The following is a 21480-nucleotide window of genomic DNA, read 5'->3' on the forward strand; positions in this document are numbered from 1 at the left end:
TATGCGCACGAAAGACAAGCACCATGATCTCTAAAACAGCCTGATTCAAGCGGTTGGTTGGTTGGTTGGAAGTACTTTATGCGCACGAAAGACAAGCACCATGATCTCTAAAACAGCCTGATTCAAGCGGTTGGTTGGTTGGTTGGTTGGCTGGTTGGTTGGTTGGTTGGTTGGTTGGAAGTACTTTATGCGCACGAAAGACAAGCACCATGATCTCTAAAACAGCCTGATTCAAGCGGTTGGTTGGTTGGTTGGTTGGAAGTACTTTATGCGCACGAAAGACAAGCACCATGATCTCTAAAACAGCCTGATTCAAGCGGTTGGTTGGTTGGTTGGTTGGAAGTACTTTATGCGCACGAAAGACAAGCACCATGATCTCTAAAACAGCCTGATTCAAGCGGTTGGTTGGTTGGTTGGTTGGTTGGTTGGAAGTACTTTATGCGCACGAAAGACAAGCACCATGATCTCTAAAACAGCCTGATTAAAGCGGTTGGTTGGTTGGTTGGTTGGTTGGTTGGTTGGTTGGAAGTACTTTATGCGCACGAAAGACAAGCACCATGATCTCTAAAACAGCCTGATTCAAGCGGTTGGTTGGTTGGTTGGTTGGTTGGTTGGTTGGTTGGTTGGTTGGTTGGTTGGAAGTACTTTATGCGCACGAAAGACAAGCACCATGATCTCTAAAACAGCATGATTCAAGCGGTTGGTTGGTTGGTTGGTTGGTTGGTTGGAAGTACTTTATGCGCACGAAAGACAAGCACCATGATCTCTAATACAGCCTGATTCAAGCGGTTGGTTGGTTGGTTGGTTGGAAGTACTTTATGCGCACGAAAGACAAGCACCATGATCTCTAAAACAGCCTGATTCAAGCGGTTAATTGGTTGGTTGGTTGGAAGTACTTTATGCGCACGAAAGACAAGCACCATGATCTCTAAAACAGCCTGATTCAAGCGGTTGGTTGGTTGGTTGGTTGGTTGGAAGTACTTTATGCGCACGAAAGACAAGCACCATGATCTCTAAAACAGCCTGATTCAAGCGGTTGGTTGGTTGGTTGGTTGGTTTTGGTTTGTGGGGTTTAACGTCCCAAAGCGTCTCAGGCTATATGAGAGACGCCGTAGTGGAGGACTCCGGAAATTTCGACCACCTGGGATTCTGTAACGTGCACTGACATCGCACAGCACACGGGCACCTTGCTTTTCGGCCCCGCGAAAAAGCGGCCGCCGAGGCAGGGATTCGATCCCGCGTCTTTGGGAACAGTGGTCGAGCGTCATAACCACTGCGCCACCCCGGCGGGGCTGATTCAAGCGGGTAATCTCGTTTACGAGACTATTCCTCATCTATGGCTCCACGATTTCTTCACTGCCATATCCGTGTATCCGACATGGATTCTCTTTTACATAACTTTTAATGAAGGAGCTTAAGTTTACCAGGGGCTTCTCACTCCTATGAAGTATCCGGCTTAGGTAGGTGGCCGCAAACGTGTGTTGGAAATATCAAAGCTGCAAGAAATATAACGAGTAAACTTGAGGTCTGATCCACTTGCTTCAAATACATCGAGAACGGCGACACAGTTTCTGTTCAGAGGGAATCGATAACAATTAAACAATCGTCTACGTATCAAACGCGGATACGAAAAAGCAAGAGAGGTCTTCTTCTTTTTTTCCATCTTTCTGTCAATTTTAGATATTTATTGGTAAGGACTACAGCTACCTTCCAGCCTATGCAAACTCCAGACTTTCGCGTGTTTGATCTGCGCTTTATACCAATTTTCAATGAGTTAGAAGGTCGCAGTGTTCTTGTTAAGCAATCAATAAAATCGCCAGTTCAGGCTATTTTGTTTCTACTGTGTTAGTTTCTTAACCCAACTCTGGATTTTCACGTAGACGTTTTCCTCTCCTTCCTTCACTTTGCTTAGGAGGGGTAACATCGGCGGTGAGGTTAGAAGAGACAATCATGGTACAAGACAATAGGAGGAGCAAACAGAAAGGCCTTGAGGAGAGAAGACGCGAGGAGGTTTCGGAGAGAGCACTACACGGGCATAAAGACATCGAGAGACCGATTTACCTTGGCTCACTTCCAGTGGCCTGATTAGGTTTCCACCACGTGTGATTAGCAACTGTGGTTGCGCTTATTCTCACAAAGAGGCAGCCGGTCTAATGATAAAACTGCCTTGACCTGTTAAAGCAGCTTGCTTTACTTCTAAAGCTTACCGTGTGACAGTGCTCTAGGTCGTGCCGGCAATCTTCGTCCAGAAACTTCAGCAGAGAACTGGTCTTTACGTTCAACGTCAGAAAGATAGTGAAATCGTCCTCTCTGACGGTAATTTGTCTATCTTCTTGTTATCGATTTATAAGTTTGTTCCTAGATGTACACGTCCGCAACAGCGGCTAAACATCCACGTCACGAAGCCGGCCCGGAACATTTGGCACATTTATTTGACCCTGTTCCCTCTTGAGCGCCGCACCTGTCTCAAATCTTTAAGGGCACATCCCCCAATCGCTATTTTTCAGGAAATATGTAAGTACACGAAAGAATAGGATCATATTTATTTATTTTTTGAGAAGCTATCAGCTTGGGAAGAACGCAGCGGAAACGATCCTGTCCCACACTTCCGTCGCATTATAGATAATGTGACGTCACATCCGATTAGACAGTAATTTCGTATGTTTAGTCAGCAGAAGTATGGTCGATCAACCTGAGGATGTTATCGACGTAACACATTAATTTTGTAACGCTGATATCATAACTGTAATTAGTAATTGCTTAGTAATTAATTAAAATCTAATCTGCACCGGGAATCGAACCTCAATCTCTCGGATCCACAGCCGAACGTTTCAACCAACTGCGCCACGCCTGGGATTGTGAAACACACATCACAATTCTCCTTGTCTTCCGTGAGCATGATAGTTGCGATGAGAATGACACCGCAATTACAGATAATGACGATGATTGCCGTAGCAATGATAAAACCGATGCGTTTAGTTTTTAAGGATATTGAGAGCAAACGTAATTTACCGTGCGCAGAAACAACGCTCCGGCTTTCGAATTTCTGCAGTGTAGATTCCACAGTTCTCTGGGAATTTATTTCGCCAAAGTAAATCACTGTATATAACTCCATTCTTATCAAGACGAGACGCAGTGGATGTACGCACTATCTGTACTTCTGTTCGTCCCTCTCATGTATATTTTTTTGCCAAGATTTTCTTGCAAACAGGAAAACGAACCGAACAGGTCATATTGCCTTCCTTCGCTAAGCCAAGAAGCTCGGGGCTTACTTAAACTTTGTAGCTTGAAAGCCCGCCATTCGTGAAACGAAAGGCACAAAATTTATAGAGCTTCCGATAACCAAATCAGCAAGCTCTGTGGGAAGAATGCGTGGAGTGTAGGACAGGAAGATAGTCAGCCACCATGGTGAATAGTAGCAGGTCTTTGGATCTGTCTCACGAATCGCTAGCACAATCTGATCCACGACTTCGTCGAGGTTGTTCCGTTTGATCATATCGAAGCTCAGGCTGGTCTTTTCACACCAGCGTTGAATCTCGTCCACGTTGTAGTCGGCTATCACCTCCGCCGACTGCTGCTGCAAATCCTTCTGCGTCAGGTCAATGTCGCCAAAATTTTCCGTGATGCGCGTCCTGCGAAGAAGGATAAGTAGAGAAAATGCAGTGTTCGACAATGATCACTGTTCATCAAAGAAAGCGCCTTGTCTGCCTTCGATCGCTTACTGATGCGGTATTTCTACAACGGTTTGGAATAGCTCCAGCTCCCTTACGTTAATCTCGAGCATATGGAAAGCCAACAAAGCAAAGCGCAAAAAACAAAAACGAAAAAGGACGAGGTGAGGACAGGGCAAAGCTTGTCCTGACTTCATCTCGTCCTTTGTCGTCTTTTTTTGCGCTTTGCTTTGTTGACGATGAACCAAAACGCACAAACATCTTTCCTTCTGAAGCATACGGAAGGACCTTGCACACAGAGTCGCGTCAGCAAATTAAGAAAAGTAGGAAATAGTCTGCGCGACGAAGAATGCACAAGGAATTGGTTTTATTAACATTACTTTATTTCTACTTTGAACTTGGTTTATTAATGGACTAATTTTATGGATGGAGGATAATTAAATAGAAAGTTGAAGAAACAACAATACGCCGCTGGTGAGGTTTGATCCCACGACCTCCGAATTTCGATGTCGTAGGATCAAATTCCCCCTACATCAGTCTGTTTATCGGCAATTTAAGTCATACATTCACAAACAGCGGCGCGCATATGCTGAAATTACAGTGATAATATGTTGTGGGTATTCTGTAAACTATGAATCGCACAATTTTTTTTTAAAGAAATAGACATCCACTTTCAAGCCTACGAGTTCTCCAATCCTCGGATGAAACTAGCCATTGAGAAAGGTATTGCTTATCAAATTTATTTAGGCTATATGATACAAAGTGGAAGACTGATGCTGCATTACAGCTCTACAAGTAGCGATGCCCTTGATTTAATAAGTGGTAACAGAATACAAAAAGCTGCATGTAGGCTAAACTTGTATAATAGGTTTTGAAACCTTTGCATAAGCTGCAGTCCGACCTCAAATAGTCTACGACGCATGTGTAATCACAAGCGCGATATATGAGGCGTTCACCAATCCTTTGCGTGTACGTATCACGCATCTGAAGCATCTGATAACATAGCAAGGCGCGCATGTTTAGTAATTGCTCTATGCATGATTTCTGTCAGGCAGTGTGATAGGCTTGAGTAAAAGCTCCTTCTAAATTCTGATACTGCCCTTTTGGACTCTTTGTGAAGGCACTGAAGAGGAGACAATCTTCCACTTATGAAGACCTGGTTTGAGGCATCGGTGCCTTAAAGTTTGACTGTGCGTCATCAGTTCAGTTCAGTCGTTCAGTCGTGTCCGACTCTTCGTGACCCTATGGACCATGTCACGCCGCGCTTTCCGGTCTCTCACTATCTTCCTAACATCACATAACTTCATCTGCAGTGCCTCGAGGATGCCATCTAACCATCGCGTTCGCTGTCTACCCCTTCTCCGGCGACCCTCAACCTTTCCCAACATCAAATCTTTCTCCAGGGACTCCTCTCTTCTCATCAGATGACCAAAGTAGCTGAGCTTTAACTTTAGAATTTGACCTTCCAATGAGCAGTCAGGGTTTATGGTCGACAATATTGACTGATTTGATCTTCTGGCAGTCCAAGGAACTCTCAAGAGTCTTCGCCAGCACCACAATATGGATATAAAAACGCATTACTGGGTTGGTATATGTAGGTATGGTATGTATCGGTGCGGTATGGCAAGGTTTAATAAAGTAGGTAAAGTATGATGTGGAAAGGTACGGTGTAGAGATATATATAATGAGGTGCGGTGCTAAATGATACAGCATTGTATGGTATATTTATAGAGACAGTGACATGAAGCCAGCGCCTTGTGTTCGATAGCTTCAGCTTTTCAGGAATAAGCTATTATTCATCGAAATTATTGCAGCTGGTAATAGAGAGATTTAGCATGCCGTGATCCGCGATCCGGCACCGTGACACTCTACCGCTCGTACAAGCTGATTGGTTCCGATGCGCCAGGTCAATGTGCCGACATCAAGTATGTGGCGCCATCTATCGACATGAAAGTGATCTAGACAGGCGCAATGGAACGCGCCGTGGCGGATCACGGTAGCGGATCGCGGATCACGGTGTGCTAAATCTCTCTATTAACAATGATATATGCTTTGTTTTGACATTTAACATCCAAAAGCGACTGAAGCTGTAGGGTAGTCATAGTGGAGAATGCGAGATCATTTAGCCGCCTTGAGTTTTTTAAAGAGCACCGATATCGTACAACGCACGGGCGCCTTACATTTCGCCTCCATTGAAAAGCAGCTGCCGTGACCGGAATCGAACGTGATATCGCTTCTGAATATTTGAAAATTTGCTTTTTATAAAAGGCATGTCTCTTAAGGTACAGCTGCATTTTTGGCGACGCAGCCAAGGTTAAACATGCCAACATTCCTGCGCTGAGGAATACAGTCCACAAATGTTGTTAATAGCTTAGTTCCGGTTATTTAGGGGTTATCTGGAATAACTGTACATTTTCAGCGGTATAGCTGCGCGAATAAAATAGTTATTTTATTACGACGAGTTGTTTAGACAAGTCCAGTGACAAGAAGCCTTCATAGATGGCGCCAGCTACACTAGCCACAGGCTATAGGCAACTGCACAGGGAGGAACGTGCTATAAGTAGCCCATTTGGGGTCCGATTCGAGGTTGGGCGCCACAGTTAGGGGCGCTTGCTTAATTGCCAAGTAAAGCCCTCACCATTATGGTATTATACGCTGCTTCATAATTTATGAAAATCAGGAAGGACCATTTTCCAGTGAAAACATTAGCTGTGGTTTAGCTTGCGGCTAAACCTGGAGTTACTCGAGAGCTATTTGTATGGCTACGCTTAGTTTCGGTTTCAAAGTTAAGACAAGGCTCTCGCACATAGTATAGTTTATTCTATGTTTTAAGCTTTATGACATAGGGGAATCATTTCCCGTACGAGCACCCCTTGCCTCCCGTCCTTAACCATTCTCATTCTGGTTCAAAAGACTTATAGTGATATGACATCGTCTCTACGTCGATCTCCCGGGTACACCGCCATCACAACGTTCGAACGAACCTTCTCGCTGTTGTCGTTCGCCTCTACAAACTACTGAGTTACCTGTCGTCGTCTTCTTCCTCTTTTGCTTCCTCTTCTTCATCTTCTCCTTTTCCTTCTTCTTCTTTCTCTTCTTCTTTCCCTTCTTCTTTTCTTCTTTTCCTTTACCTTTTTCTTTCTCTTTCTCTTCTTCTTGTTCTTTTCCTTTTTCTTCTTTCTCTTCTTCTCCTTCTCCTCCTCCTCCTCACGGACAGGTTCGGACAGGCACGGGGAAATGGCGAGACTGTGACCAATGTAGTTCTCGCTACAAAACATTTCTTATGGAGGGACTGTCCTCCTAAGCCCCCCACAAGTATACAACGACCGCATTTCTTCATTGGCTTCATTGATTTGTGACACGCTTTGCCAGCCAAAACTACCAATCCACCAAGTGCTGAATGCCCACCTATCAACCTTTGGTTAAGCTCATCTGCTGTTTATGATAGTTTGTTAGGTAACGCATATCATTTTTCATAAACTTAAATCAAGATTCGCGGTTAACGTGAATAGAAACGCAACGCGGGGCTCACTTGTATACGCACGGCTCGATGTTGATGAAGTCTACTCCTTTTCGTCGGCACTCTCTTCGGAGACCGTCCACCATCGACACCAGTGCATGCTTCGTCATGCAGTAGGGCACTGCCATTGGTATTGTATAGTGCCCTGAAGATGAAAAAAAAACAGATTTTTGTTTTCCGCTGTGGTAGTTGAAGGAGGGGGAGGAAGATGAGGAGGAAAGGCAGGGAGGTTAACCCGTAAAAGCAACCGGTTTGCTACCCTGCTCTGGGGGATGGGGATGAGTGGATATAAAAGTTGTGAGAGAGGGATAGTTGAAGTTAGTACTGTCACATAACAGGCACGCCACATCACATCACGTCACAGTCATATCATAGCAAACTCATAGTCTTTCGATTAGGCCTGTGGTTCTCATAAAGCGGAGCTGTGCCTGGGAGGCCTTCACCGCAGACGATCGCCGTGGCCAGGGACCTAAAATCTTAGTTTATACTCAATGGGCGTCCATCTAGATGCTCCAGCGTACGGCATAGACACTGCCTTTCCTCACTGTATATCGGGCACTCACAAATAATGTGGCCTATAGACTCGTCATTTCCACGGTTTGTACATGCAGGGCTGTTTGCCATGCCTATCATAAAAGAATACGAGTTTGTGAATGCTACACCTACCCACAGGCGGCACCGCAAAGTTTCTTCGCGTCGGGGTAGGCCAGGTGGAAGGCCGAGCTTCAGGTCAGGGTCGAGGAATTTTAAGCGGCAGTTCGCAAACTGTCCAGAATTCCACAAGGAGAGTGTGTGTTCCCGCGCAAGTGGAAGTTGGAATTTTAGTGACATATAGGGCGTGGTAAAATGCTAACAATAGCGGTCGGGTTTTCTAACTGTCGGCACAGCTGTAGAATGACTGCTTGTTTTGTGCCGAAACAGGAACAAGCGACAGGGTCACGGTTAAGGCTCAGCGAGTTCTTCGTCACGTCATACATGACGTCAGTGTATCCAGGCCCTGCGTGGCACACCCTTGAGACGTAGCGTAACGTCACTCCTTTCTTGCCAATAAGCGTCTATCGTAGTAAAGGATTTGCGCGGGGCGTGATTTGCGTTGCACCTGTCCAAAGGCACGTCCACCCATTAAGTGGAAAGTTGTCTCTAAGAGTTGGAGTTTTAAAAAGCGCACAAAGGAAGGACACGCCCTGTTGTGGAGTGTATTACATGACGGGATATTTTCTTCAGAAAGGGCGTTAAACAGGCGGCAACACTGCAACAAAGCAAGCACACAAGATTACAAGCTGGCGCGTTGGCATCCCTGTGGCTTTCTTATCTTCGTTTCATCCTGCAGTGTGAGACACTCATTGGTATTGATAACTCGGCATTATTGATGAGGACATCACGTGCCGGAATCGAGTGGGTGTAATTTTCAGACTATATTTTCTCAGTTTATAAGCGTCTGTTGCAGTAAAACAATCGCCAACGTTCCCTGAAAGAGGGAACGGCTCAGCTTGTATTGAGAACAGTAACTAGGCAGCGTTCTGCGAATTGCCCCGCTAAGGAATGTCTTTGGCCGAACAAAAACGCTGAAGAATTCATAACTAGTCACAGCCAGAAAGTACTGTAGATATACTTCGCAGCATACCGTATAACAGCTTGATTCTTACCTAATGGGCTGTTCATGACAATCAAACGTCCTTTGCTCTTTTTGAGCATTGGCAGAAACCTTTTGGTGACCCGTAGTGCTCCGAACACATTGATGTTGAATAAGTTGATGATGGTTTTCATCGTGAGCCACTCTAAGAGGCCATCGCTCCGAATGCCAGCGTTGACTACGACGGACCAGAGCACTGTCAAAGAAAAACAATGTAAATGGGACGGGGCCGCCTAGTTGATATCATTCGATGAAAATGCGTTGGCATTAGGTCCACCTCCTCTCCTGTCACTGCTTCCTTTATAATTATTACCTTGTGTTCTCATATTTTTATATCGTCTACCGCAATAAGGAATAGTACACGGAGTTCTGTTAGCGCGTACATTGCCGCGGCTGCCGGTTGTCGCCGCACAAGCCCACTTGTGGCTTCGGTGCTTCCGTTTTTGTATGTTGTTTTCGGTATAGTGAATAAAGGTTATTATTATTATTATTCATATTATTATTATTATTATTATTATTATTATTATTATTATTATTATTATTATTATTATTATTATTATTATTATTATTATTATTATTATTATTATTATTATTATTATTATTATTATTATTATTATTATTATTATCTGTCTACTTGTCAATATTATTTGCTCAGCATTGCTGAGAAAACTGTTGAAATAATGATTTGATGTAGCTTTTGCTGACTCATTCTGGGCCATATTTATTTTTGATAATTCATTCGTAGTTACTTTATGTTTCTTAACTGAATCTTTGTAATTTCCTAGTTTTACAGTTATTTTTTCTTTATTACTTCAGAGAAAATGTGCGCAATGTTCACGTTTGTGAGGAATTCTGATCCTTAGCCGGTGGCTATAGTTTCGTATCCATTAAATAACTCTACATTTCTAAGTACTCTATTACGGCTGCAACATATGAACATTTTAATACTTAGGGTGTGTGAACTTTCAAAATTGCATGCGTTGTTTGGAGCAGTTGCAGTGTCTGAGAGGGACCTAATGCTGCTTGGGATAGCATAACACATGTTAGCGCTAATAAATACTACTTTTCAACGTCCGCATATAATGTGTTTTAAATAGATTGCGGTTACTTCTATCAGCGGGCCTAGCCTTTCTTTCAGGTAATATGATTATGGAAACATTACAAGGTGTATTGGCCTGTGTAACACTGCTCACCAGAAGTGCAGTTTTGTACTTTCGAATTATGGGGCCGTATGATATTAAAGTCTGAGAGTGGTTGAGATAATGAGTGCCATGGTACCGATGCTATTGCTCCTAAGTCTCGTTTCTACAGAGTAATGAATGGGTCTGGGTAAGATGCGTAACTGAAGATGCTTGGATTCAGTATGGAAGGAGACAATGAAATGTACTAGAACACACGCAGTACATCAACGCTAAAATAATTTCTCGCTTCAATTAATGAGGTGCATACAAATAATAATTTCTTGCACAGTGTTTCTTTGTGAAAAGCCTAATTAAGAGAATAATCAAATATTATTCTGAAACAGTACATATTGTCTCATCGAGCATGCATCCGACCTTTATTGCATATATTTTAGGCGCCTGTCTCCTCCTAGTGGTAAAAACTATAAATTTAGTTCCATCATTATAATTAGCAGTCTGTTAATAGTAAAAAATTATATTGCTATGATTTAAAATCAAGCCGGCACACAAGAATTATTGCGCCGAAATAGATGAAGCGCTTACGGGATGACCGTGGGTGGAGATCTTTCCTTTCAATCTTCCACCCTGTCCCAATATACTCTGACTGTGGTCGAATCTGCAGAAGCAAAATAACTGCGAACGCAGGGGCCCTCCGTGCGTTGGCGGTCGAAAAGTGGGCGCGAGGTGAAAAGAACGGTCGAAGTGCACGGGGTTGTCTCGTGTCTGCGTCCCCGCGAGGAGACACCTAATTGCAGAGTTGGTTGACCGCATCAGTTGGGTGGCGGAGGAACAAATATACATTTTTTAAATTTTAAGAAAGGTGATTGGAGGAAAGCAGGTGGAGTATTCAGTCCGAGATCCTAGTGGCTCAGAGTGTAATTCAATGATGGTGGTGACCGCCTTCCTGAGCTTCAAGGGTAGCGCTCTGCAGGGGCGGCACTCGTTAGCTGCCCCTTTCACTACTCCAGACTACTCCAGGGTAGGATCGCGCCGCTTTGGATGTTGGGATTTATGCGTGCATACGAACATGTGATGTATAGTGTAGCGGTGCTTCACTCAGACTAAGCTGAATAGCACAAGCTTATACCGCAGACAGATGGCGTTGCCGCTGCGAACCCTGAACGCATTGCCGTAAGGAACGCAGTTAGGTGCGGTTTAGTTGGCTGGCTGAAAACTTTGTATATTGCAAGGCATTGTTTAGAACTGGCTTGATCATCTTTTATCCAGTTTAGCCTTACGGGGATGGAAGATATAATAGAAGACATTCTAGCAGAAAATACGGCAGATACACAGCGTCCATGACATTGCTCCCGATGTACCTGTCTGTAGTCTCTGCTGCGCCCATACGCTGTCGGGTCCAGTTTCTTCCCGAAAATTCCACTCCACCGCCCCAACACAGCTCATGCACTGCAATCTATTCGTAGCGTGTTATGTGAGCCTGATAATGAGCCTTGGCCACTGAGATTTTTCGGAGGCCACAACGGAGATGAAGGGTCAGGGAAGGCGTCGTGAGCACGCACTCTTATCACAGGAACTGAGGAAATTGAAGGGGAGCGTAAAAAGAGTTTGTCCGAACAGTCTAATAAGGCAACAGCACGGTGATTCTATACTGTGCTCACATGAGTCCTAGCATGGTTGTTGTATTTCGTGATGATAGCCGTTACGACGTTCAGTTCGGAATACCACTGTATATACGAAGAAGTCGTTCTAAGAACAATATCTACAAAACCTTTATTATTCTCTGGATCTTCTAGCGCGAAAACTAATGTTAAACTGTGGCCTGGAAACCCTGGGCAAGCTTTGTGTACTTAGAAACTTTTATAAGGTCATACTGCGCTTGCGCGCACACAGGTGCGCATTTATAAGGCTTATAAAAATGACACTATTAAACGTAATCTTCAGAAAACAATAGCTAATCTCCGCCGAAGAAACTGCCACATCGCGTGCGTATAGGCGACAAGGATGAGTCTCTTTTAACGCATGGGCATTTTCCTAGTATGTCCTATACTGCGATAGCCTCGAGGGCGCGATCGTATCCTTGAATTTGTACTAGATCAAGCCGCTTTTCCCACTTCCTGAAAAGCCTGTACCTGGCTTTTTTCATAGATGCCGTTCGTGTCCAACTGCTTACAACACGCACTCGTTATGGAAGACGCCCTAACCAACAGAACAACTGGCCTTGAGCTGCATCGCCGCTCACCATTTGATGCGTTCCGTCACTAACCAGTACCCGATCTCTACCAGCCTCTGCCATATACCTCGGAAATCCATATTGCGGTATACTGCACGCCAGGAGCTGATCGAGGGTGCTTATTAAATTTGTCACTTCCACTGCTACTGGTAGCCGTCCTGTCCTCGCTACTGTGAGCCTGACAGTGATTCCCACTTCTTTTCTTTACCTGAACATGGTTTTCGAGGAATACATAGGCGACGGGAATCCACGATACACTGAACAGGTACGAGAAATATTTAAGCAACTTCGACTCTCGCCCTCGCCGACGCGAGCTCCATATCCTGTGCATCATCCGCCGTCATAGGACCGGCCAATTTTTCCTCATCTTTCTCTTCATCTCTATCCCAACACTGTTCTTTCCTCGTTCGACTTTATACCTGCAAAATATTGCATCTGCACTGCAAATAAACACCTCTTTACTATTTCATCGTAACAATACAATACCGATAGAAAGAGCAATAGGAAGAGCGTTCACTCAACTGCCCTTCTCGTTTGGTCGTTATTATCCAGCTGGATAACATTTCCTATTGCACAAAGAAGGAGACAGAATTTCAAGTTCATGATACGCTACTGCGCATAGTATATTGTTCAGCACGGAAATAGTCGTGCGTATAGATATCGAGGAATCGGAATCAATGTGCCCTATCGTATGCATACTGCAAGAAACACCGTTGCAACTCTGCAAAAAGTTCACAGAGACAAAAGTACAGCACTCTATACGTTGCTTAGGTGGAGAGTTTTGTTTTCTATAACTAACTAGCAGTGCGCGCGGGAATTGGCGTTGCCATTTTTCGTGTATTTGTTTACTTTTCGTGTATTTGTGTACAATATCTTCAGAGATCTTCAGAGATTCAGAGATATCCCAAAGATGGCTTGTGAATATAACTTATCCGTAAATATATAGGCGAGATTTAATCTTAAAGGCATGCCGTGGTCCAGGCGGCACTAACCATCAACCCAATGTTGGTACTGTGTTAACAATGAACTGGTACTATGTTGGTCCATGCATTTCCAACACAGTACCAATACTGGACCAATGAGTCGTGGTGCCTGGGGACAGCGGTAATGGCTCCCTCCTCTTCTTCCCTTGCGTATCATCGCTTGCGTTGTTGCGTTTGGCGGCTTGCTTAATCACGACTTTCTAAAATTGCACCTCTATCATCCAACACACACTCATTATAATACAGTCGTAAACTACTACATAATGAGACAACACGACCTAGGTATAAAGGTATATTAAACAAAGCCGTATGAACGTGCCTGAGTGGCTTAGAATGAGCTTGTTTGACTGGGAATCCATGGGACCCGTAGGATTCAAATCAGGTCTCACCCTCCAATGTCGAAAACGTTATTCGATTTACCACCTATTGCCAACTCGGTGACGTCTTGTTCCATGATGTCACAAAGCCCACCGATCAATCAGTGCTCGCTCATACCACCTGCCATTTACCGCCTGCTTCAGCGAAATCGATCATAATGATTTTTCGCACACAGCGATGACAACGCAAGATTTTCTGTACAAAGCGGCCTTTAACGCAATGACGTTTAGACGAATGAAAATGATTTAATAAACACTAGGTATGACTTAGTTTGGTTTGTGGGGTTTACAGTCCCAAAGCGACTCAGGCTATGAGCGACGCCGCAGTGGAGGACTCCAGAAATTTCGACAATATGGAGTTCTTTAACCTGCACTGACATCGCACAGCGCACGGATATCTTGTTTTTCGCCGCCATCGAAAAACGGCCGCCGAGGCCGGGATTCGATCCCGCATCCTTGGGAACATTAGTCGAGCGCTGTAGCCACTGCGCCACCTCGGCGGAGTAATAAAAAATGAGGTATCGAATTATGTTAAGTACTTTTCAACAGAACGGGCTTTCTAATGTTCAAAATTAAGTAAACAATACGTTCCTTTCAGTGGAACTTGCTATCTTAAAGTGGACTGTACGCTTCGGTTCTTTAGCTGAAGCCATGAAATAACAGGACAAAAGAGTACGTAAAAAACAAATCCCGCATCTGACCTATATTTCCAGCTCTTGCGGAGGTTTTCAGCGACAGCTGTCAGTAATTGTACAATCCGTGCTCGTTTTAAAAAACTGCACAGCTCCGAAAAAAAAAAGCGTCAATACAGTACGCGTGAAATGCTTATTGTAATCGAAATGTTATAGCCAGGTGGACATAAAGCAAAAATTATGAAGTAGAGGTCCGTTACCTCGAGAGCCCAGTTCTTTCTTGATCCTGACGAAGGATGCTTCCACTTCTTCGTCTCGGGTGCCGTCCAACTGCAGCACTCTGACGTTCTTCAGTCGGCTCAGCTCCTTGGCTCCCTCGCATTGGGAGTCGCGACACCCAGCGAACACCAAGAAACCCTCACTGCTAAGGCGCTGGGTCAAAGCGAACCCAAAACCGCTACCGCAACCTGAAAATACGCCCACATCAGTGAAGAGCAGGGGATGTTATTATATACCACTCATAGCTGATGTCTTCAAGGCTACGGTTCACTTCATTCTTGTGATAGCTTTAACCATTTCAAGCGCAATTTGAAGTGTGTGCACGGATAAGTGTCAGATTTTCCAGAGTCTGATACACCTATCAGCGAGCACATTTCTGTGGTATAACCTAGCACTCTTCATAAGGATATTCGAGAGATCTTTGTTTTCTACGAAAACTTGTACACAACATATCTGTAAACTGTCACCTTGCGTAGAAATACTTGAATCATACTTGTCTAAACCCTTTCTTCGACACGTTTTTCAATTCTAGCATCACGAAACCTCATGTGGGCCATAGGAGACGCTGTATAGGGCTCCCAACTTGTCTTGACCAGTTCGCGTTCTCAAACGCATGCCCACAACACGCAGAACAAAGCTGACGTTTTGTCCATCGTACTCGCGTCTTTCAATGAGCAGAATAGCTGAGATTTCTTCAGTGGGGTCCTCAGTTAAACACCGAACCACGTGGCCTATTCAAAACTTGAGAATAAACCTAGAATCTGCAAACTAGGCATTAATCGTTAGACCATCTTATTTCCACATGTGAAGAAGGCACTGTCGCGGACAAGCGTCTGTGGACCACGCTAACTGCCACCAAAGCCCGTAACTTTCGTTTCAGTCTCAGATCATACTCGTTGACGTAATTGTTAAACTTTAGTTTTTTCATGGGTCCTAAGAAATAATATGGCTATTCCTTTACATCGTACTTGTAGTCCAAAATCACTTAACGTGCGGAACAGAGGCTTTTATCCCGAATAGTATATACTTAACATTTCATCATGGTCGTTCACCGTGTTCTTCGTGCTTTTTTTATGACGGATACGTTATTGTGCCCTTGCATGCTGACGTTGGAAGGCATTTGAGTAGACAGCATATCATCGTTGCACCTTATTGGCGGTTTTTCGTGATATACATATCTTGCTTTGCCCTTTCCAAGAGTCAAGCTAAGGTTGGGCTGTGCGTTATAACGGTGCAGTTTTCTGCATTGCCTAACAATGCATCTGAGCATGCAGATTCTTGTGCTAAAATTTGTTCAAATTGGGAGTCCGTGCAGCTGTACTAAAGAAAGGACGCACCACTAAAATTTATATAACCCATATTTTCCTCTCAGACCGGGTGAGCAGGGCTCTTTGCTGCCTCTTCCTAGTTTTGCCTTAGTTGAATTGCCGAAATAATGTTTTATCCTGGGCAGCACAGCAGTAGGTTAATTACTAGCGGAAGTACAACCTATCCATTCACTCTACTCTAAGGGCAGATTATCTCCTTGAACTGGGAACGTTTCGGTGTTGTTATGTACAGACGGATAAAACAAGCAGTCGGGCGCGCTGCTACAGCCCCTAGCAGCGCACATTTCCTCCGCATTCTTGGAAGCGCAAGTAGACGACCCATCCCCAAAATTCTTACTCAAGGATCACAGCTTCTGGTTCCCATAAAAAAAAAAGAGAGAGAGAGAGAGAGCTTTAGCAAGCAGTTCACGTTCCCACTAAAGGGGATAAGGAAAACTTTCGATAGCTTTCGAAGAATGTTTCGATTTAGCTGATGCCGTACTTTGCAGTGCGGCCGGTGAGCATACGCGGAGGAATGTGAGTGAATATCGAGTGTCTGGCTTTGAGAGTTACTGCTCGAGCTCATAGGATCGGCCAACCTTCCTTTAGTCACATAACTTCTCTTTTCTTGGATCCATCATAACGCACGCGTTTATTCCCCATGACAATAAATTTAAGTTAAAAGAAGACTTCTAAGGAAAGTTTCTGCGAAACAATGTAGCAATTTCTGTCTTGAAGGAACATTAGGTATCCCTTTTTGAGATGCATTGAAAATACGTCATGAAGAAATGTGCCGTATTATCGCCATATTTAGCGATTCCTGCAAGTATAGAGAATTTAGCAGGCATGAAGACGCCTGCCAATGTTCCAAATTCAAAATTCGCGTTCAGCTAGAGAAAGCGTATCACATCATAATTACATTCGTTGGGTGGTTAATAACATTTGGTTGGGCATTTTCGCACTGAATTAAACGCAATGCTTTTTTTTTTTAAATTGCACATAGTGTGGGCGAAGTCCAGGAGACTCACCAGTGACGAGTACACTCTTCCCATCGCTTGGAAGTTGTTTCACAAAAAATACTTTCCACGTAAGCCTTGCGAGCCAGTGTGCTCCGAGCAGGATGATGGAGACGGAGCCCACAATATTTCCAAGTCTTTGCAGAAACGGCACATAATCCCACAATTTCCATAAGAGCATTGTGAACGCCAGTAACAATGTCCATGAGGTTCTGATAGTCGTAACTGATACCAACAACACAGAAGAGCGCACACTTACTACAGGACAAAGCAGCTCCGCTTACCAGCCAAACTACGTCGGAAAGAGAACGTCACGGCCTCTTCAAAATTTGACGCTAGTACATAACCGTCAGCTCTATGCTTAGCAAGACTGACACTGCCTTTCACTGTGCACTCTGCTTAGTGAAACAAGTGCGCTAGTTTCCTGCTGCGATCGAAACCTGTTAAAGACAACACAGATTTAAAAAAAAAAAAAGAAAACACGCTCAAAGGTGAACAAATATGGTCTCCAACAGGTATTGAAGACACGACAGTGATTTCGTTGCCTGCTTAAGAGTGTCTGGAAAACAGGTTCTCATGTTCTCGAGGTAAAAGAAAAGAACGCCCAGTTTCGTCGCGCTGGTTTTATTGAGATTGCAAACACACCAGCACGCTACAGCAACGTATAGTCCTGGGAGGGAGAGTGGTGTATAATGTGCAACCTTGTTATGCTTCAATGTTGCGCAACCTATCTTCAGTGCCCGCTGTTGAAAGATGTGCGAAGGAAGCTTTATTTATATATGGGGACGGCAGATTGTTCACTTTGATCGTGGCGTTCCTCCTGGCTGTAGATTTAGCAAGACGTCGCAAGAATTGATAACGAGGTCTCAGCAAGTGGTTTATGCCCCTTCTTCTGTGGACACCAGATTGATTCAGCGAATTACCGCGTTTTATTAGCCTTTCTCATGAAGAATAAAATGGTCAGCTATACATCGCCTTCAAAAAATATCGTTCTGCGAATGCAGGTTCTACAATGTTTGGAACCCATTTACTTTAGGCGGCCCGTTTTCTTCTTCATATGCCTTTCCTGTAATATTTGACGGAGTGTAATTTACGGTGAAAGCACTCATTTAGCCGTCATACCTTGAGTAAAGTACTTGTATTGTGCCTCAGCCTACTTAGCATAGAAAATGTTTCTCTTGATTGCGCGACCAGCATCTAGGGAAAAAAGGATTTAAGGACTATTACGATATTCTCTAAATTGAAATAATTGAACGCAGCTTTTCTGCGATATATTTAAGTAAAGGATTTGTGAGACGCATGTGTGTGTGCGTGCGAGCGTGTGTGCGTGCGTGCGCGTGCGTGTGTGTGTGTGAAGCGTGTGCGTGTGCGTGCGTGTGTGTGTGTGCGTGTGCGTGTGCGTGTGCGCGTGCGCGTGTACGTGTGCGTGTGCGTGTGTGTGTGTGTGCGTGCGTGCGTGCGTGTATGTGTGCGTGTGTGTGTGTGTGTGCGTGTGCGTGTGTTTGTGCGTGCGCGTGTGCGCGTGCGCGCGCGCGCGCGTGTGTGTGTGTGTGTGTGTGTGTGTGTGTGTGTGTGTGTGTGTGTGTGTGTGTGTGTGTGTGTGTGTGTGTGTGTGTGTGTGTGTGTGTGCGTGCGTGCGTGTGCGTGTGCGTGTGCGTGTGGTTTAACGTCCCAAAGCAGCTCAGGATGGGAGACGCCGTAGTGGAGGACTTCGGGAATTTCGACCACCTGGGGTTCTTTAACATATGTATGCATGTATGTAAAACTTAAATACCTTTATTAGTGCTCTTCTTAGCGGTAACGTCGTCGGGACCACAATATCTGATCGTGAACTGCACAAATAATAAAATAAATTGTAATATGATTGCCGAGAGCGTATATGCTGGAAGTACGCATCCATTGAGCGGCCGTGAAACGACAGTCCGAGTGCATGCGGTTATTGAGATGTTTGTGATTCGCCGCTTTCCTGCAGATCCTATCTTAAATCTCTCGCGAACGTTTCGTGTAAACCAGGGAGACTTAGTACTAACGAGTCAACGAGGAGCTCTGGAAAATGATATACATTTCACTTCCTCCACCGCCGCAAACATCCAAGGCCGCACCGGCCGTGCCTCCCGCAAGCTCTCCACGCCAACGATACGCTGGATCACTTGCGCCAGCGCCAGAAGAGTCTGCTATAATTTATTGTTTACCTAAATAACAAGGTGACTGTCAAAAACAACTGTTCCTTGAAGATCGTTGACCTTTACCATGTTGTTGGTAGGATTGTTAATTGCAATTCAAGCAAGTCTCTGCTCACAGCCAGCTCCGCCGGTGCCGCGCGGCTCTGCTCCAGCACGCTTGGTCCACTAAGGCGTCACCGAAATTATTATATAGTTCTTTTATTGATACAATAGAATCAGTACTAAGACAGTTCCACGAGAGACCGTTTACTCTACAGCTGAGCAATTCTAAAGCGCCGTCAGATGTACCTCCTATGAGAAACTGATTGATTGATTGGAAGGGAAAGACACGGTAACTGTCTCACTTGTTTTCTGTGGACACCTCAACCGAGCTGTAAGGGAAGGGAGGAAGGTGGGAGTGAAAGCGGAAAGAGAGAAAGAGGAGCCGTAGTGGAGGGCTACGGAGTAATTTCGACCACCTGGGGATCTTTAACGTGCACTGACATTGCAGGAAACAATTTAGGCCTATCAACGACTGGGCAGCTGCTCCCGGCGGGAGCGCCGTCATCTGCGGCGCCAGTTGGCGGCGTGGCTTTGGTCAACCCGCGGCATTCACTGCTGTAAGTGTTGCCAACTTGTCCTCTACTTTGATGATGCAACTGACAACAAACGTGTTTTCACATTCCGCTCATTAATACGCCGCGCAAGCGATGCTGCAATGACTTCAGGACGGAGATACGTTGTTGTTGCGCGGTCGCGAACGTACTCGAATGCTGAAAGAAATTGCTGCTGGACGGTACTGCAGACACTGCTTGTTGTAAGTGCTTTCCTTGAAACGTGATTAGCGTGCAAAGTATACGTTGTTGAAGGCTCGAAGCGGCCCAGCTTGATCGTACGCTTTTCGCACTCGGGCGGTCAGCATGCATGCCGATCGCACTGCTTGGTTAACGACAGCAATGGTTACCGGTGTAACCGCGGTCAGCGCTGTCCACATATTAGAATTTACAAATGCGATATGAAGGCAGCGCAGTACTTAATGCAAATAGGCACTATTGAGAGAAAATATACACGGCGTGATCGAGTAGATGCGTCGCACTTGTAATAATAATAATAATAATTGGTTGGTTGGTTTGTGGAGTTTAACGTCCCAAAGCGACTGAGGCTATGAGAGACGCCGTAGTGGAGGACTCCGGAAATTTCGACCACCTGGGGTTCTTTAACGTGCACTGACATCGCACAGCACACGGACGCCACTCCGTTCACAGGAAGGGAAAGGCGCAGTATCTGTCACACTTGCTATGTGGACACCTGAACCGCGCCGTAAGGGAAGGGAGGAAGGTGGGAGTTAAAGTGTAAAGAGAGAAAGAGGAGCCGTAGTGGAGGGCTACGGAGTAATTTCGACCACCTGGGGATCTTTAACGTGCGCGGACATCGCACAGCACACGGACGCCACAAGCAGTGTGGCGATTCTCTTACGTGTTTGTTTACACAGTTACCCTTTCAGTTATAAAATATAACTGAAAATACATGCATTGTGGGCTTGGGTGCCGCTCGGCGGATACTTGGCCGCATCGACGCCCGCGCCACCTAGGACAGAAGTGCCGCTGAGCGAAAGAGTACGGAATTAAAGGACGGAGAAGACCGTTTATTTACATTTTTGGAGGATCAGTGAAAAACAACGATGCACATACACATACAGAGTAAATATTATAGGGTAAGTATTCCCCGGGTTCCCTAGGTGAAGAACGGGCTCGTCGCCCTTATCACTTCAGTATCGCTCACTTGAACACACTGTCACTCCTGAAGACACGCTCCCTCGAAACGGTTTGGATTTGGTGGTGAGGAGGAAGCCCTTGTGACGCTGTAGTTGGCGGCACACGGAGAGCTCGGTCGAAAGATTTAGCTTAGCGTGATCCGCGCTCCGCTACCGTTATCCGCCACCGCGCGTTCCACTGCGCATGCCCAGATCCCCTTGATGCCGATAGATGGCGCCACATACTTGATGTTGGCACATAGACCTGCCGTGTCGGGACCAATCAGCTTGCGCGCCCCGCCCACGCGCGGTAGAGGGTCACGGTGGTTGATCGCGGATCGCGGTAAGCTAAATCTCTGTCTGGCGGCGGCTCATGCTTAGGGCACACCTGTGTCAAAAGGGCCACCGCGTGCCGTAACAGCAAGGAGAAACGAAGCTAGAGACGACCCCTTTTGTCCCTCCGTTCGGCTTTTGAGCAGAGGAGATGCCCGTGGGGCCGCCTTGAGGGTACCGACCCATGCGGGAGCCACTTGAACCTTTCTGTTCCTGATCGCGTCGCGTCTCGCCGTCGCCGTTCTTGACCGCTTCTCCTCTTTCGGTCGTGAATTCCTGCCTCTGCGGTTCAAAGCGGCAACTCTTGCGCCCAACTCGTTGTTGCCATGCTTAACAACGGTTATCTGGTGCGCTCAAACAACATAAAAATACAGTACCGTGGTGCCGATCGAATAGCTTTCACAAGCACCTCGCAGTACCCGTTGTACACTGCTGCTACTAC

At 45.3% G+C, this 21480-nt stretch overlaps 1 protein-coding gene across 1 annotated transcript; it reads right to left on the bottom strand.

Moving 5' to 3' along the window:
• Positions 1–3188: 3188 nt before the first annotated feature.
• LOC146173458 (D-beta-hydroxybutyrate dehydrogenase, mitochondrial-like) lies at positions 3189–19878 on the bottom strand. The gene is made up of 6 exons (XM_084585202.1): positions 19812–19878; positions 16803–17015; positions 14449–14655; positions 8838–9020; positions 7204–7336; positions 3189–3632 (listed from the first exon to the last, which is right to left on the bottom strand). Exons 1-6 carry the CDS (start codon positions 19876–19878, stop codon positions 3269–3271), a joined length of 1167 nt encoding a protein of 388 aa, XP_084441328.1. The 3' UTR covers positions 3189–3268.
• Between the last annotated feature and the right edge of the window lie 1602 nt (positions 19879–21480).

This window comes from Amblyomma maculatum, chromosome 11 (assembly GCF_055883805.1).
Source record: "Amblyomma maculatum isolate TAMU_Amacu chromosome 11, ASM5588380v1, whole genome shotgun sequence".
In the NCBI taxonomy this organism is placed as follows: Eukaryota; Metazoa; Arthropoda; class Arachnida; order Ixodida; family Ixodidae; genus Amblyomma; species Amblyomma maculatum.